Consider the following 18,491-nt stretch of genomic DNA (forward strand, 5'->3'; position numbering starts at 1 on the left):
TCTCCATGATTTGTCCCGATCTAATCCATTCTCCAGACTTCAGCCAGAATGATCAGTACAAACTGAATGATGTCACATTCCTGAAGACTTCCACTTGCTTTCAGGGGAAAGTTGAAACTCTTGTCTGCATTCAAAAGCCCTGACAAGATTCCAGGCTCATAACTCACCTTCCTACAATCCTTGTGCTATAGGGTTTTTTTTTTTTTTTTTTTTTTTTTTACAGGCAGAGTGGACAGTGAGAGAGAGAGACAGAGAGAATTCACCCTCCAATGACCGCCGTGGCCGGCGTACCACGCTGATCCAAAGCCAGGAGCCAGGTGCTTCTCCTGGTCTCCCATGTGGGTGCAGGGCCCAAGCACCTGGGCCATCCTCCACTGCACTCCCTGGCCACAGCAGAGAGCTGGCCTGGAAGAGGGGCAACCGGGACAGAATCCGGCGCCCCGACAGGGACTAGAACCTGGTGTGCTGGCGGCACCACAGGCAGAAGATTAGCTTTAGGGTCTTGATAGACTCCGAGCCTTTGCACATGCCGTCACGTGGCCTGAAACACTTTCCTGCTACCTCTTTGCCTGGAAGACTATCCCATACTTGAAGAATCATTATGTCATCTTTCCCAAGAGACCTCCTGGGACTTAGTATAAGATCCGTACCCCTCGTACATGCTCCCAGCATACAGATCGTCTCCATCTTAGCATTATTCTTCTATGTTTCTCTATTTCCTTTTTGTTGTTCTCACAAGACCAATGCCTGTGAAGGCAAGAACTGTTTTGTCCTTGTGTTCCACATGGTGTTTTCCAAGCAGTTTTTGTTGAATAAACAAACACACAGGGCTGCACATGGTATTCTCTAAACCGTGTTCATGGAATTGAGTGAACTAATACATTTGTTTTTATCCTTACCACATCTGCTCTTCCTTCTCTATTCTTCACAACTGTCTGCTTAATTCTGCATGTCAGAGTGGAAAGTTCATCTCTTCTCCTCTTTCTTCACCCCCCACATCCAATTTCTAGGTTCTCATGAGTCCCCATTCTAAATCTTGCACAAGTTTTTTGCCTTCATTGCGTCTACTTTTCAGGGGTGAGACATGTCCAGCCAGCAAGCCACACAAGGCCCACGAAATCATTTAGTCTGGTCCTGCCCAGGTAACCACAGGCAGTACTCAAAATTCAATAAATCTATAGCAGGCTAATTTTTAAGTAGCTTATTTTGTATGGCCCATGAATAATGTTATAAGTATCAAAATGGCCCTTGGCAGAAAATGAGTCTTCTACCCCTGGTAGACCAATATGATCTTAACAGTCTCTTGCCTGGTCTCCAACTCCAGTTTTGTCCCCTCAAATCTATTCCTTGTGCTACAGCAGAAGCAGTTTCTCAGCCTTGGCAGTCCAGTTTCTCTGTTGCGATGGTCAGTACTGCACTCTCATTAGCAGCACGCCTGGCCTCTGCCCACTAGATGCCAATTACATCCTCTCCCTTCAGTTGTGAAAAGCAACAACGTTTACAAATATTGTCAAACACTGGTGGGGAACAAAATTGCTGTTGTTGAAAATCACTGAGTTTCAAGTGATCTTTCTAAACTGACAAACTGTTTACATCATTTCTCTGTTTAAAAAGCTTTAATGGGCCGGCATTGCGGCTCAATAGGCTAATCCTCCACCTGCGGCGCCAGCACACCGGGTTCTAGTCCCGGTCGGGTGGCTGGATTCTGTCCCAGTTGCTCCTCTTCCAGTCCAGCTCTCTGCTGTGGCCCGGGAGTGCAGTGGAGGATGGCCGAAGTGCCTGGGCCCTGCACCCCATGGGAGACCAGGAGAAGCATCTGGCTCCTGGCTTTGGATCAGCGCGGTGCGCCGGCCGCACGCGCCGGCCGCGGCGGCCATTAGAGGGTGAACCAACGGCAAAAGGAAGACCTTTGTCTCTGTCTCTCTCTCTCACTGTCCACTCTGCCTGTCAAAAAAATAAAAAATAAAAATAGCCGGCGCCGTGGCTCAATAGGCTAATCCTCCACCTTGCGGCGCCGGCACACCGGGTTCTAGTCCCGGTTGGGGCGCCGGATTCTGTCCCGGTTGCCCCTCTTCCAGGCCAGCTCTCTGCTATGGCCAGGGAGTGCAGTGGAGGATGGCCCAGGTGCTTGGGCCCTGCACCCCATGGGAGACCAGGAAAAGCACCTGGCTCCTGGCTCCTGCCAGGATCAGCGCGGTGCGCCGGCTGCAGCGGCGGCCATTGGAGGGTGAACCAGCGGCAAAGGAAGACCTTTCTCTCTCTGTCTCTCTCTCTCACTGTCCACTCTGCCTGTCAAAAAAAAAAAAAAAATAAATAAATAAAAAAAAAATAAAAATAAAAACAAAACAAAACAAAAAAGAACTGTATAACTTTAGAAATGACTAGTGCAAGAGGGGTGCCTTTGTACTGCCTACAGGATCAAGCATCAAGCCCGATCTCTATAGTTTTGCATTGCATGGATAAGGTCCCTGTGTTCTGGCTTCTGCCATGCTCTCCAGCCCTTCTCTTATCAGTCCTCACCTATACTGCGTCATTGAACTTCAATGACCTAAGTGAATGCCTGCTCTCTCCAGTCTTAACCTTTGTTGCGTCATTGCTTTTGCTTCGTGTAGCCTCTGGACTCTTAATTGTCTAGTTTAATCTTGTTTATCCCTCAAACACTGGCTCTCCTCTTCCAGGAAGCCTTCTGGATTCTCTAGTATGAGTGAAGTTCTCCTGTTTGTTCCCGTGGCAAGATATCGTGTATCACCACAGCATGGACCATGTTATGACACAATCATCGTGTCTTTGCCTGTTACCCAGGTGGCAGCTAGGCACCCCAGTTGAATTCTACAGGACACCTCTTCGTCAAGACCCCTGATCTCCATTTGCAGGAAATTACTATAATACATGTACAAATCTATTATGATCATGATGCAACTGGCACTCCCTAGAGTTCTGTGTTCTACCTCTTGCCTGACTGCATGCAGGAATCTTCTATTCCCTCCTCGGCTATAAAATTCTCCAGGCAGGTGCTTTGCTTTAATTTCACTATTTTATCTCCAGCACCAAAACTGTATCTGACTCAGAGTAGTACTTTGATAAAAGCTTCATAAAAACATGAAACAGAAACTATCAGTTGGCCCTTATCATAGAAGGAATAAACTCAGCCAAAGTGGTTCCCAAACCTAAGTGAGCATCCAAATGTTCTAGAAATTAAAAACAAACAAGCAAAACTTCCTGGGCCTTACTTCATGCTTTCTGAATCAGAATCCCAAGGTTGGAGCCTGATTATCTTTCATTATTTAAAATTTGCTGATGAGAGCCTAGTAATGCTCAACTAGATCAACTGGAAAACAAATCACTGGCCACCCAGGGTGAAACTCCAAACCACACCCACAGTCTCGCTTCTCCCTCCTGCTGCTCAACTGTGGACACCACACTTGGGATCACTGAAGGAGTTTACCAAAGAAAGATCTTGCTTACCCTGACCTTTCTTTCAGTTCTAGGTATCTCAGATTCCTGCATCTTCCAACTAAAACATAGGCAGTCAATCAGAAAACAGGAAAAGAAAACAGAAGAAGAGGAAAGAGAAAGAGAGAGAGAGAGGGAGGGAGGAGAGAGAGAGAGAGAGAGAGAGAGAGAGAGAAACACAAGTGCCAGGAAAAAAAAAAAAAACAATCTGCCTTTTTAAATTTCCAAAATAGTATTTGACTTTTTGCTTATGTAAGAGAAGTTGCAGCTGGACAGCCTAAGCCGTGAACGCCCTATGCATCAGGCAAATATGGGCATGTCTGAAGAGAAGCTAGGTGGGTCCACCACAGCTCTTTGCATCGGAAGGGGAAAGCATCCTGCAAGAACAGAGTAGTGGGTACACAAACACTCACTCCAAGATAGCCATGTCACTCTACTCCCAACTCTGTGCGCAGTCACTACACGCAAAGCCCTTTGATAATTCTCATAGGGAAGAGGTGACTTTAAGTTTAACTGTACATGCTATTCCTGAGCCTTAAGGACTATTCCCCTTGTACTTCATTTTGCCATAGTCCTTGGGACTACCACAAGGAAAAGAGTAAGGGGGAAAAAAATCCACATCCCTAAAATCATGATAGCAAACTGGTTGCAGGCAGTTGCACTGCTTTTTTTTTTTTTTTTAAAGATTTATTTATTTGAAAGTCAGAATTATAGGTGTGGGTAGGAGGGAAGTTATGGGAGGGGGGGTGGGAAGCCATTGTAATCCATAAACTGTACTTTGGAAATTTATATTTACTAAATAAAAGTAAAAAAAAAAAAAAAAGAAGAAAGAAAGTCAGAATTACAGAAGCAGAGACAGAGAGAGAGGTCTTCCATTTGCTGATTCACTCCCCAAATGGCTGCAAAAATGGCCGGAGCTGGGCTGATCTGGAGCTGGGAGCCAAGAGCTTTCTCTGGGTCTCCCACTCGGGTGCAGGGGCCCAAGGACTTGGGCCATCTTCTACTGCTTTCCCAGGCCACAGCAGAGAGTTGGATTGGAAGTGGAGCAGCCGGGTCTTGAACCAGCACCTATATGGGATGTCAGCATTGCAGGCAGAGGCTTTACCTGCTATACCACAGCGCCAGCCCATAACTGCTTTGCTTTAAAGAGAAGGTATGTGGATAGGAGAGTAAAAGGCCCTATGAGAGCATGAGCATGAAACAGCAAAGCACATCATTGTTCGTGGTGAGAAAGGATCACTGGGCGAACTAGGGGTCTGGGACAAGAAAGGAACAGCTGTAGATGCATTTATAAGTTCAAGACATACATTGCTGGATACTTACTGAACTACATGGAAGGAATTTGTAAGACAATGGAGTCACTGAAATTCTGTGGTGGGGCTGAGGACCACATCTCACAAGCATTGGACATCCCATTACAAGATAGGAAACAGCACTTACAGAAAAATGTGGGGGTTTTGAAAGCTGCATGCAGTCTATGCTTCCTTTTCTTGTGTTTATTGGCTAGCAACAAATAAATTCAAACAGAAACAGAAAATATTTTTTATTTTTTCCTGGGGTTGGGGTCAGATCAATCACTTAAAAACAGGATTAAGTCACAGTAGTAGGGCTGGTGTAGTGGCATAGTGGGTAAAGCACCTCCTGCAATGCCAGTATCCCATGTGGGCACCAGTTCATATCCTAGCTACTCTACTTCCTATCCAGCTCCCTGCCAATGGCCTGGGAAAAGCAGAGGAAGATGGCCCAACTACTTGGGTCCCTGCCACCCACATGGAAGACCCAGATGAAGTTCTTGGCTCCTGGTTTCAGCCTGGCCCAGCCCTGGTCATTGAAGCCATCCAGTGAGTGAACCAGCGGATGGAAGATCTCTCTCTTTGTCTCTCTGTTTCTCCCTCTTTCTCCATGACTCTGACTTTCAAATAAATAATCTTTTAAAAGAATCATAATGGTATAATTTGGGAAGTTTTTAAGTGTGCAAAGAATATATAATATTTTAAGCAGAAATGGTAAATCCTTCTGCCTTTTTATAAATTCATGAGGTTGCTGTCTTCCTGTGGCATTTTAATTCACTTATCTTAGAAAATTGGAGCATCAAGAAGTTCTACCAGGCCGGCACCGTGGCTCACTGGGCTAATCCTCCACCTGCGGCGCTGGCACCCCGGGTTCTAGTCCCGGTTGGGGCGCTGGGTTCTAGTCCCAGTTGCTCCTCTTCCAGTCCAGCTCTCTGCTGTGGCCAGGAAGGCAGTGGAGGACGGCCCAAGTGCTTGGGCCCTGCACCCGCATGGGAGACCAGGAGGAAGCACCTGGCCCTGGCTTCAGATCGGCACAGTGCCAGCCACAGCGGCCATCTGGGGGGTGAACCAACAGAAGGAAGACCTTTCTCTCTGTCTCTCTCTCTCACTGTCTAACTCTGCCTGTCAAGGAAAGAAGGGAGTGGGAGGGGGAAGAAGTTCTACCAAATGCTTTTATCAGCTGGGCTTTAAAGTGAAGATGTATATCTGGTAAAATAAGACAATTTTTTTCAGTGTCATTTCTCAGTTAAACCCAAAACTTACAAAAGAGGCAAAACATTTTCTCTGATAGTCAAGTCTTTTTAGGGCTGAACAGACGGCTGTTATTTGCATAGAGGAGTTGGTTGTTTTCTCTGATTTGCAAGATTCTCTACACTGCTCTGCTGACCTGTTCTCCAGCGCGCCCAGCGTGACACAGTCAAGCCCTCCATAGCTTCAGCAAGTAGAAACCTGACTGCTGCCCGGCACAGTCATCTTGTGCCTCCCAGGCCTTTGCTCAGTCCCTCCCAGTGTGCTCACCGGCAAGGAGGAGCTCCTGGAACACAGAATGGACCTTGAAGGTTGGAAGATCAGAGCTGCCAAAGAAAGCTGGGTGCTACCTGAGATAAAGAGCCCCTCGGCATGCATGATTGTAACATTACCTGCCACAGTGCAGCACTGCCCTTAAGTACTTCTCCCACATGCAGGATTTACGTCCAAAGGTCACACTCACATTTAACAATAAAAGGACATGTTGTGACATTTTATCTTTTGATGTCTCTTAAGAGCCAAAGACAGTGCTGTCATTATATTCTACACAGATAAAATTAATAAATATTTATCAACAGCCATGGTAAAGTTAAAATAAATGTTACATGTTTTCTTATGTTTTGAAGCTAAAATGAAATGAAAATTTTTGAAAATTGCTACACATACGAACATACATACCCCCCCCCTCCACTTTATGATTAAATTTGGTTTCTGCACGTTGTGTTACATATTTCAGTTCACCTGATTAAAAGCAAGCTACATGTCATTTTGGTATCTAAGCAGGACATTTGCCAGGTAGAGTTTTCCCCAATTTCTTTTTTTCTTTTCATGTGTATAATCAAAACACATGATACTGAGAATGGATATTATAGACCTTTTATCTTCTTTGGCCCACTTTTATAGCAACTTGAAATATGAGATTAGAAATAACTTGTCCATAGATTTAACAGGTTCCTCAACTTTTCCCAGTTTAACAATGTCAGATTGTTCAGCGATATAAACCCCTGCCTTAAAGGAAATAATTTACAATACAAATTATATCACAAATTCTAGTTATACCACACACTGGGGATATTTCTTTTCTCTTTAAAAGAAATCCTTCCTGTACATTAAGTCCTCAATCTTAAATCCCCCAAATAAGAGAATTACTAGCGCTGCAAACATTTTCACAAAAAGAAAAGCAACTTACCTAATCAGAGAATTTTTGTTGACAAATGACTCTGGTAGAGACAGGCACATAAATCTACATTTTGTTCAGCTCTTCTTGATTTTATCAGGCAAAACACAGCCTCGGGTGAAAGCTGAAAGTAAAAATCCTTCCATCTACCATCCAGGAGTGGAGCACTGCGCTCTGCTAAGCCCGGGAGCCTCCACACCTGCTCCACCAGCTGCCGCCTCTTGTTTTCCAGCGGCAGTGACCTCCAACACCCATTTAGTGCAGCAACGCTCTGTTAATGGTTTGACGGCACCCGGAACACATCACGTGCCAAGGCAACACCTTAAGAGGGTGGGGAGCTTTGCAACCGGGAAGAGGTGCCAAAAATATTTGGCAGTCAGCTCAGCTGCACATTAGTGTAGCCTTGCTATGCCTTGTTTTTCACAAAACAACCCAACAACATCATGAGTCAAGATGAACTGATTTATACAGTTCCGAGCTGGAGACCCTTGGGAGCTATGCCTCCACAGCTCCAGGAGCTTCCCTCCTGCATCTTACCTGTAAATTCAGGGTAACCACGTGGCAACGGCTGCTCTCAATGTTTCTCATAATAGGAACTCATTGCCCTCTTGGTTTTAGAATTCTTTTTCCTCCATTCTTTTGGCTCTTCTTCTATTGATTCTCATGGAGTCTTTATACCCCGATTCTCCTGAGGCCGTGGACACACATATTCCCCAAAGAAGGAGTCACTCGGAGTTAAACATGAGCGGTGGGAAAATGGTCAGGAGCTATTTCCCAGCTTTCAACCCATCATTCATCGAGTGCACCACCAGGGACCTCTGCAGCTGTTTGGAAGAAGGGTTTTAGGGGAGCCAGTTGCAGGTTCCTGGGAACTTTGTTACTCTGTGAGCTAAATCCTTTTTCTTTTGTTACTACCTGAATTGAAATACTATGAGCAAACATTAAACATTCTGAACACAAAACAGGCTTTTGGCCTCTGGTATCAGACACCGAAGGAGCTGTCACATGATCTGAATTTAACTCACCCTTTCTGTCCCAGTGACAGAAGCTTTGAAGTCTCCTTCCTGGACTTTCTGAATGAGAACAGGGAAGCGAAGGATGCTCTGAAGCTCGGTCGAGAAGGAACAGATGTTGGGTTTTTTTGATTAGCTTGGTTTTTAGATCTTGATGTTTGCAATTCCATAGGATCTAAAAATATTGTAAACATTTTACACTGTTAAAATATTCCCAGGCATTGGGCCAGTGCTGTGGGAGACCTGGAAGAGGCTCCTGCTTTCTGGCTTCTGACTGACCCAACTCTGGCCATTGTAGCCATTTGGGGAGTGAACCAGACAATGGAAGACTCTCTCTGCCCCCCCCCCCCATCTAACTCTGCCTTTCAAATGAACAATAAAATCCTAAGAAAAAAACATTTCAAAATAAATACAAGGGGTCCTCAAAAAGTTCATGGAAAATACATATTATAAAAAAAAAACTATGCCTGGTTTTAAATTTTTTTGCATCCAAATAAACTTTTTACAATTTTTATTTATTTGAGAGGCAGAGAGACATAGAGAAAGTGAGGGGGTGGGGAGAGAAAGACAGATAGAGACAAAGAGATAGAGAGAGCCTCTATCCATTTGTTCACTCCCCAAATGGCCACAAGGACCGGAGCTGGGCTAGGCCAAAGCTGGGAGTCAGGCACTCGATCCAGGTCTCCCACCTGGCTGGCAGGGATCCAACTACTGGAGCCATAGCCTGCTGGCACCCATGGAGTGGATTAGCAGGAAGCTGGAATCAGAAGAGTAAGGACACTACCTCAGGCACTCCTTATGGGATGTAGGCATCCTAAGAAATGTCTTCACTGCCTTGCCAAACGCTTGCCCCAAACGTATCTTTTACTTCTTTCCCACAAACATTTTAAGTATCCTCGTACTAGAACACTTTCGGACATGGTGACTATAAATATTAGAAGAATTCATGGTAAGAGTCAAGTCACCATGGTTTATATGGCATTAATCTAAAAATCTGAACTGTGAGTTTTTTCAGTCTTCTTCACTATGGAAGTTGCAAAATATTGTCAATCTATACATTTAGAAATTTTGTTGCATGTTTCATAATGTTACTCTTGTCAATAATATGTGCAAAAGCAGTCAATGCGATTATCAGTAAAAATGATACTTTGCTCCATTTTTGCATTTTGTAATTTCTAATGCACTGTTATGTCACAAAAGTCCTATGAAAGTAGCCTTTACTACCATCATTTATAGATAAAAAAATAACTGATTGTTGAAATTAAGTGGCATGCTGGTAGTCACATAGGACATCCATAGAAGGTGTTTATTAGAACTCATTTATGGAGTTCACTAAAGTGCCAGAGGCAGCCAGATGGTGGCAGCTTCTTCTCCTCTCCCTCCCTCTCTCCCTTCCCCCAACCCTCCTCCATCATCATCATCCCATTTATTCAAATATGTTGTGGCTTAATACTTTATACATATAACTATTTAATTCTCAATCACTATATAAGGTAGCGATTATGCTCATTTGAAAATGAGAAAATTGGAGCCAGTGCTGTGGCGCAGCGGGTTAACACCCTGGCCTGAAGTGCTGGCATCCCATATGGGCACTGTTCAAGTCTCAGCTGCTCCACTTCCGATCCAGCTCTCTGATGTGGCCTGGGAAAGTAGTAGAAGATGGCCCAAGTCCTTGGGCCCCTGCACCCACGTGGGAGACCTGGAAAAAGCTCCAGGATCCTGGCTTCGGATTGGCACAGCTCCAGCCATTGCGGCCAACTGGGGAGTGAACCATCAGATGGAAGACCCCTCTCTCTCCCTCTCTCTGCTTCTCCTCTCTCTGTGTAACTCTTTCAAATAAATAAATAAATCTTAAAAAAAAGAAAATGAGAAAATTGAAATTCATTCAGACTAAATAACTTGAGCAGACTTACATGAATAGACAGAGTAGAGATTTGAATCCAGGCCTTTCTTGACATTGATGTCTATGTTCCTAACCACTATGCTATGTTGCCCAATTCTAAAAACATATTCTCCCCCCAAACATTATTACTGTAAAATGTGTTTCCTTTAAAAAAAAAGATTTGTTTATTTATGTAAGAGGCAGAGTTACAGATAGAGAGAGGAAGAGACAGAGAGAGAGACAGAAGTCTTCCATCCACTGGCCCACTCCTCAAATGGCTGCAATGGCCAGAGCTAGGTCTGTCTAAAGCCAGGAACCAGGAGCTTCTTTGCAGTCTCTCATGTGGGTCTAGGGGCCCAAGCACTTGGACCATCTTCTACTGCTTTCCCGGGCCATTAGCAGGGAGCTGGATCAGAAGTGGAGCAGCTAGGACACTAATCAGTCCCCATACGGAATGTCAGCGCTTCAGATGGCAGCTTTGCCCATTACGCCAGAGTCAGCCCCATCAGTTCAGTTTTTAAAGTGTATGTTGTGTTATAAAACTTTTGTGCCTTATAATAGTCCTAAATTATGAACTAGTTAAATTAAAGATCCATGGAATCTTTGTCTATAATATTATGCCACAAGAAAAAGACAAAAAAAATCAGTAAGTTTTTTCTCACCATTTTTTGCCATCTCCTTCCTTAGCCTGTATTTAAGAGGTTGCTTCAACATTTGGCTAACATCTGTTTCATTGCAAAACTTCTTTCTTTGAATCTCTTCAAACCATTCACCAGTCACCCCCTGAAGCCATCTGATATCCCTCTTTGTCTTCTGAAGTTTGCTGAAATAAAACACAAAAACCAATATACTCTTCAGATTTCAAATTCATTCCCATCCAGTACAAAGTCATGAGAAGAGTTAAACCTCACCAAATGGTGAAGCAGCATCAACTATAGCTTTAAAAATTGGATCTCATGAGACTGTCCTTTTCATCATTGCATATATTGCTTGGATGTATTTTTCTAAGCATGATGACAACTATTTTTTTTTGCCAGTAATTAACAGAATCACCAAGTTGATGACTGAGCAATGTGCTAAAACCTAACTTAATAATGTAATAAAATGATAAGATATTTCAATGACTTGTAGAAACTAGAATATTCTAGTCTGTTTACTCATTCATTCATTATTACAGGAAATGTTCATTGAATAATGTTAATTAATTAAATGCTTACTGAGGTCCTGTGTGGGCAATAGAATAGAGAGGATCCCTGCTTGGCCATTCAGTGGTCAAAGATAAAAGAAAAGAAAATCGTTGAGTGTTGTCTTAGATAATGCAATTTTTTTATTTTTTAAATTTTTTTAAAAGATTTATTTACTTATTTGAAAGACAGAATCACAGAGAGAGAGAGAGAGAGAGAGAGAGAAGGGAGATTGAGATCTTCCATCCACTGCTTCACTTCCCAAATGGCCTCTATGGCCAGAACTGGGCCAGTCAAAAGCCAGAGGTCAGGAGCTTCATATGGGTCTCCCATGTAGGTACAGGGCCCAGGGACTTGGGCCATGTTCTGCTGTTTTCCCAGGTGCATTAAAATGGAGCTGGATTGGAAGTGGAGCAGCAGGGACTTGAACTGGCACCCATATGGGATTCTGGCACTGCAGGTGGTGGCTCTACCCGTTATGCCACAGCACTGGCCCCAAATAATGTAATTCTTTAAAGATGAAGACATGAAAACCTGTGAATGGACACAGGGCTAGTATGTGGACATAAGGGACAGTGTGATTTCAGACAGACAGGAAAAGCCACCCAGGGCACAGCTGTGTGTGCTCTACCCCTTCAGAGGACCAGACCTGAAATTCCATCATTCCTGCTTTTTTCTTTTCTCCTGCCCTTTTCTGCTTAGTTCTCTCTCAAATGAAAGTGCTGCTCTAAGTCCTTAGTTAAACTACTGCTTTTTATGATCTACTGATCTTTAGGCAGCTTATTTTGCTGCATTTTAGGAACACTCTAGAACTTTTCAGAAATGAGAGGCGCTTAATCCAGAGGAAGACATCCCTGGCTTGAGGCAAACGGAGGAGAGTGAGTTGGAAGAACATGATGACAAGGATTGCCAAGCGGTCTGTTTGGCACAGCACTGATGAAAACAGCTCACTATTGGGTTCCGAGCTTGGGAAGTTCTGATGTTTTGGGAAGTAGTTTGTGGACCCAGTAGCTGCAATCCTTGATCCAGGGTTTGCTGTAAAGCACAAGTGTGAGGGTCTTCGTATTACTAACACAGTGGTGAGTGAGCAATGTGCAAAACAGCAAATTTGGAGTTAAAGGCAAGGAACTGAGGTGGCTATAACTCATGCTCCTGCTTGGGGCTATGATACTGCTGTTTTATAAAAATATTTGAGAAGGAAGCCAGAGGGCCTCATGCCCAGACTCGCATTTTGAAAAGTATTAGGTAGCAATCGTTACGTTCAGTCCGCAGAATCTGCACTGGTGCTTCCTCTTTGGTCACCCTGTGATACCAGGTCACTCCTGTCACAGCTGCTGCTTCCCTTACTGACAGAACACACTAAGGGGCCCCAACAATCTGCTTCTGATCAACACTGGCTGCCCCCAATTCATTCACACTTGCTTACTGATGTTCAGGTTAGCACACAACCTTCACTTCCTAAGAACACCCCAGCACCACTCTTCTGCTTCTCAACACATACATCTTATTTCAAGAGTCAGGCCATCTACCTGACTTAGGAACACTCTCTATAAACATAACCTATCCATTTTCTCTAGAGGTTTGATGTAACAGTGACTCTCTTTGAAAAATAACTACAGTGCACGTAATCCTAACTCGAGCACCCATTCCATGCTTGTACACAGACTTCGCCACTGCCCGTTTCTTTTCCATCTTGTGGTCAATGAAGTCATAAATCTGTATTCCCCTGTGAAAACTCAAACACTTTGAATTCTATTGTAGGAAATATATTTTCAACCAATAACCCCACCCCAAGCACATTAATTTAACTGAACATAATGTGGTTGCTAAACTGTAATTATGCAGGCAATGTAGAATCCTGGGGTAAGTCTTATGACACAATACAAAGTAGGAAAAACAAAATACAGTATTTTATCTATGCTTACTGCTAAGTAGAAGTGATGCAACCATTTGGACACAGGAGGGAAAAAAGAGAAAACAACTGGTCTTTCAGAATAGAATAATTATGTGTCATTTCTATGTTTAGCTTTTTGGTTATGTGTATTCAGTAAGTAGAACATGCATGGTTATTGTTTCTTTTTGCTTTTAATTGTGGATTTTTGTTTATATTGTCATTTTCCATTACATATTTTTGGATATAGAGGGAAAAAAAGCAGTCATATTTTTACAACCCTATCACAACCACGATTGCCTTTTTGCCGAGACTGTTCCTGGGTATTTTTCCACGCAGGTGGGACAAACCTTTTCCCTTATTCATTTGTGGAAGGTTTCCTATGGAGCAGGTGGTGGGATTTAAGGGAAAGCAGAGCAGATATGGCTCTTTCTTGGAGTTCACAGTTTAACGGGAGAGAGATGGAATGGAGCAAACAGTGCTAACTTTGATTTAGTCATTCAACACATTTGAACCCTGGGAAAGAATAGTGAACAAATCAAGCCCATGCCCTCGTGGAATTTAAATTCTGCTGTAGTGCAAGTAGAGAAGAGGGGCAGGGAGGAGCAAACAATAAAAGTGTAACTGGTGCTGTGAGAGCACGGACAAGGGGACCAGTCCGAGGCAGTAGCTAAGACTTCCCTGAGCAGATAATGCAGGACTGGAAGGGTGAAGCATGAAGATGCTGGAAGTGGGCAGGGGGAGCTGCCTAGAGAGAGCTTTCTAGGCAAACGAGGGACAGCTGTAGAGCAACAAGTGCCCTGACAAAAGAAGCCAGGAACTGAAATGAGACACTACTGGCCAGAGTAGAGGGCAGGAAAGGAGGACAAACCAGAGAGGAGAAAGGCAGCTGCTGGGCCACCCAGAGTTAGGAGCTGGGTTAAGCCAACAGCCCCTGGTCCTGGAGCAGTGAGAAAGTGCTGATGGCTTAGCAGGGAGCATGACACATAGGATTTGCATCTTTAAAAGCTCATCCTAGCTGTATGTGGAGAGAAGACTCCACTGAGGGCCAGGAGAAGGTCAGAATATTTGTGGGAGGTAGAGGGGTTTGCTTGGACCAGGACGGAAGTGGTGAAGCCAAGGAAAGCAGAGTGTTCAGAGAGACACAGGGAGTAAAACTGACCACCAAGCATCCACCAAGTGATGGAGTGACTTTGCAGGGTTAGGAACTTGTCACATGTATCAAGGAAGACAGCGGATTTCTGATTTTCTATGTGCGTAGATAATGCCATTCATAGGGGAGAGTATTTGCTGCAGCAGTCAAGTCCCTGCTTGGGATGCCTTATCCCATAGCAGAGAGTTTGGGTTCCAGTCCTGGATGCTCTTCCTATCCCAGCTTCCTGCTAAGGTGCACCTTGGGAGGAAGCAGATGACAGCTCAAGTACTGGGTACCTGCCACCCACATGGGAGACCCAGATTGAGTTCCAGGCTCTTGGCTTTGGCCTGTCCCAGCCCCAGCTATTGTGGGCATTTGGGAAATAAACTAGTGGATGGGAGATCTCTGTCTCTATGGCTATCTGCTTCTCTGCCTTTCAAATAAAATGAAAATATATTTTTTAAAATGTTTAAAAAGAGACCATTCATGGCAGATGTCCTAAATAGCACTCTGGCCTCAGAATCAGCCCTTAAGGCATTCAGATATGGCTGAAGAGCCCATGAGAGTATTTTAGGCATGGAAAGCCAAGACACTCTGGCAAAAAAAAAAAAAAAAAAAAAAAAAAAAAAAAAAAAAACCTAAATGAAAGATCTCTGAAAGTGAGATCCCAGTGGAAAGAATGGGGCCATCAAAGAAGGAGGTACCTTTCTCTGAAGGGAGGAGAGAACTTCCACTTTGACTATGACCCTGTCAGAATAAGATCGAAATCGGCGAACCCAAAAGGCTTCCATAGCCTTGGCAACTCATGACTAGAGCCTAGGGAGATTACTGACGCCATAAACAAGAGTGTCAAATTGTTAAGTCAACAACAGGAGTCACTGTGTACTTACTTCTCATGTGGGATCTGTCCTTAATGTGTTGTCCAATGTGAAGTAATGCTATAACTAGTACTGAAACAGTATTTTTACACTTTGTGTTTCTGTGTGGGTGCAAACTGATTAAATCTTTACTTAGTATATACTGAATAGATCTTCTGTATATAAAGAGAATTGAAAATGAATCTTGATGTGAATGGAAGGGGAGAGGGAGCGGGAGATGGGAGGGGTGCGAGTGGGACGGAAGTTATGGGGGGTGGGGAAGCCAATGTAATCCATAAAATGTACTTTGGAAATTTATATTTACTAAATTAAAAAAAAGAAAAAAGAAAAAAACTTTTAAAAAAAGAGAACATTCACTTGAAAATGCCATTCATAGAGTTCATATGTATATAATTTCAAAAGCTTAACACTTTATCAAAATCATGTTTTCCATAATTTATTTACTTTCCTCATGATGCAACACATTGAGATTTTTCCTAATAAATACTGCTGCAATGAACATTATTGTGCATTTTCTGACAGACACTGGTATAGAACAATTGGGCAAAACAGTTAAATCATTTTTATGATTCTCTATACATGCTACCAAAATGCTTTTCTAAAATGGCTGTACTAAGATCACTCATGCTAGCAATATGCAAGACTACCACGAGGCCCTCTTGGAAAACTATGCATTTTTATTTTCCTAGAGTAATATTTTAATGCTACAGTGTTTATTATTGTCAGTAATTGTTTTTCTTTGAAAAAGCCTTTTCGTTTCTTTGTTTAATAAAACAGACTGTAGTTCTTTGATAAGTAGTGAGGTTTGAACACTTTCCCATATGTCTGTTTAGTAATTATATTTTGTGCTTTCGCAACCATATGTTTTGTCAATTTGTGAATCAGTGCCAGACTTTTTAATTGCAGCACAGCATGTTTAATAAAAAGCAGCAATTCTTTTTTTTAAAAAGAATTATTTTATTTATTTGAAAGAGTTACAGAGAGAGGTAGAACCAGAGAGAGAACAAGGTCTTCCATCCACTGGTTCACTCCCCAGATGACTGCAATGGCCAGAGCTGAGCTGATCTGAAACCAGGAGCTTCTTCTGGGTCTCCCTCGTGGGTGCAGGGGCCCAAGGACTTGGGCCATCCTCTACCGCTATCCCAGGCCATAGCGGAGAGCTGGATCAGAAGAGGAGCAGCCAGGACTAGAACCAGTATCCCATATGGGATGCCGGCGCTTCCGGCCAAGGTTTTAACTCACTGCGTCACAGCGCCAGCCCCTCAAATCTATTTTAAAATGTATATACCACAAATATGATAAATATAAATAATTTCAAACTCATTTTTAGTTCTTTTAGTTTTCTTTTTATTTCTTAAATTGTGAAAAATTATTCATATAGCTTAATAAAGCTATGCGAGTTAGAAGCTTATGTTTAACACATATTTAAGTAATGTTTAAATAAAGACAGTTCAAGTCATCATTAAAGATCCAAATATATATAAGATATATAAGATAAAGTTCCAGAGTAGAAGATAGAATCCACATACTGTGGCCCTGGGTTTTCTTTCTTTAAAAATTTTTTTTTTACTTATTTATTTGAGAGAGCATGTGAGTACACTCCTATTTGCTGAGCTAGGGCCAGAGGCAGTAGCTGGGAATCAGCTACTTGAATCAGCTACAGTGATGGTTCCCCCCAGGCTCTGCATTGGGGGGAAGCTGTAGTCAAGAGCCAGGCTAGGGGACCGGCGCTGCAGGCTGGGGCTTTAACCTGGTGCACCACAGCACAGACCCCAAAGCAGCAATTCTTCATTTTATCTGTTTTAAATATTCCACTCAGGTTTTTGACTTTCATTTTGATAAGATTTTTTTTTTATTTTTTTTATTTTTTTATTTTTTTGACAGGCAGAGTGGACAGTGAGAGAGAGAGACAGAGAGAAAGGTCTTCCTTTGCCGTTGGTTCACCCTCCAATGGCCGCCGCGGCTTGCGCGCTGCGGCCGGCGCACCGCGCTGATCCGATGGCAGGAGCCAGGAGCCAGGTGCTTTTCCTGGTCTCCCATGGGGTGCAGGGCCCAAGCACCTGGGCCATCCTCCACTGCACTCCCTGGCCACAGCAGAGGGCTGGCCTGGAAGAGGGGCAACTGGGACAGAATCCGGCGCCCCGACCGGGACTAGAACCCGGTGTGCTGGCGCTGCAAGGCGGAGGATTAGCCTAGTGAGCCGCGGCGCCAGCCCTCATTTTGATAAGATTTTTAAAAAAGATTTATTTATTTATTTGCAAGGCAAAGAGAGAGATCTTCCATCTGCTGGTTCAGTCTCCAGATGGCTGCAAGGGACTGGGCCAGGCTGAAGCCAGGAGCCAGGAGCTTCATCTGGGTCTCCCATATGGGTGGCAGGGGCCCAAGCACTTGAGCCATTTTCTGCTGCTTTCCCAGGTGCATTAGCAGGAAGCCAGATTAGAAGTGGAGCAGCTGGGAGTCAGACAGGCACTCATATGGGATGCCGGCATCATAGGCAGTGACTTAACCCACCTCAGCACAGTGCTGCCCCACTTTAATACCATTTTGAATGTTGGGCCACAGAAACATCATTCTGGCTTAGGCTGAAATAGGTATAACATAACTAATCTGGGAAGATGTTTGTGCTAATTTCTGTTTATTGAAGGCAATGAGAAACGAAATTTGGATAGCAGTGACATGCAGATACCTGCAGAGAACAAGATTCTGAAAAAAGTCGGAAGCTTTTAAAGCAGAAACATTTTAAGGATGATCCAGGGGATGAGTGTCAGGAAAGTGGGTGAAAACATACAGTCAAGAGCCAGAGAATTCAAGGCTCAGGGAGTCAAAAATGGCATTGTGTTTCCTACTATTAAGGAAGAAAAAAAAAATAGCTCTAGCTTTTGAAGTAATGTGACTGAAGAAGAGAAACTATGACACAAAAATCTATACTCTCACCAACAATAAAGGAAGATCTTTCTCTCTGTCTCTGTCTCTCTCTCTCACTGTCCACTCTGCCTGTCAAAAATAAAAAAAAATTGAAAAAAAAAAAAAGAAAAAATCTATACTCTCTGTACCTTGTCTTCTTCACCTTACACACCCAAGAGCCCTGTGTACTATAAGGTACAGTTTGCACATTTATAATGGTTGACTGAGCTTATTGTACTGAAAAGAATACAGTAATTGTAAAAAGCAGTGGGTTTGACTCATTCATTTACCTAAAAAATATCAAATAAATTCAACATTAGCCAGTAAGGAAACACTCTGAACATAAAAGCAAGGGCACAGCAATGGGTATGAAACTTGAGGACAGTATTTTCTATCGCAGGTAGACAGTGACAGAAATAACATTTGTTTGTAAG

The 18,491-nt window shown here is 43.3% G+C and overlaps 1 protein-coding gene across 5 annotated transcripts in view; it reads right to left on the minus strand.

Annotated features, from left to right (window-relative positions):
• Positions 1-18,491, minus strand: part of EXPH5 (exophilin 5) — a 116,046-nt gene that overhangs the window by 33,517 nt on the left and 64,038 nt on the right. For 4 of the 5 annotated variants that reach the window (XM_051819906.2, XM_051819900.2, XM_008261801.4 and 1 more), the window contains exons 2-3: positions 10,728-10,888; positions 8,196-8,358 (exon numbers count right to left, since the gene is read on the minus strand). In XM_051819906.2, coding sequence (XP_051675866.2) covers positions 8,196-8,358; positions 10,728-10,888 — 324 coding nt within the window. Of the gene's footprint in view, positions 1-7,182; positions 8,152-8,195; positions 8,359-10,727; positions 10,889-18,491 lie in introns of those variants that run through there. The other variant, XM_008261804.4, reaches the window with a different exon arrangement.

This window comes from Oryctolagus cuniculus, chromosome 1, assembly GCF_964237555.1.
Source record: "Oryctolagus cuniculus chromosome 1, mOryCun1.1, whole genome shotgun sequence".
Lineage (NCBI taxonomy): Eukaryota > Metazoa > Chordata > Mammalia > Lagomorpha > Leporidae > Oryctolagus > Oryctolagus cuniculus.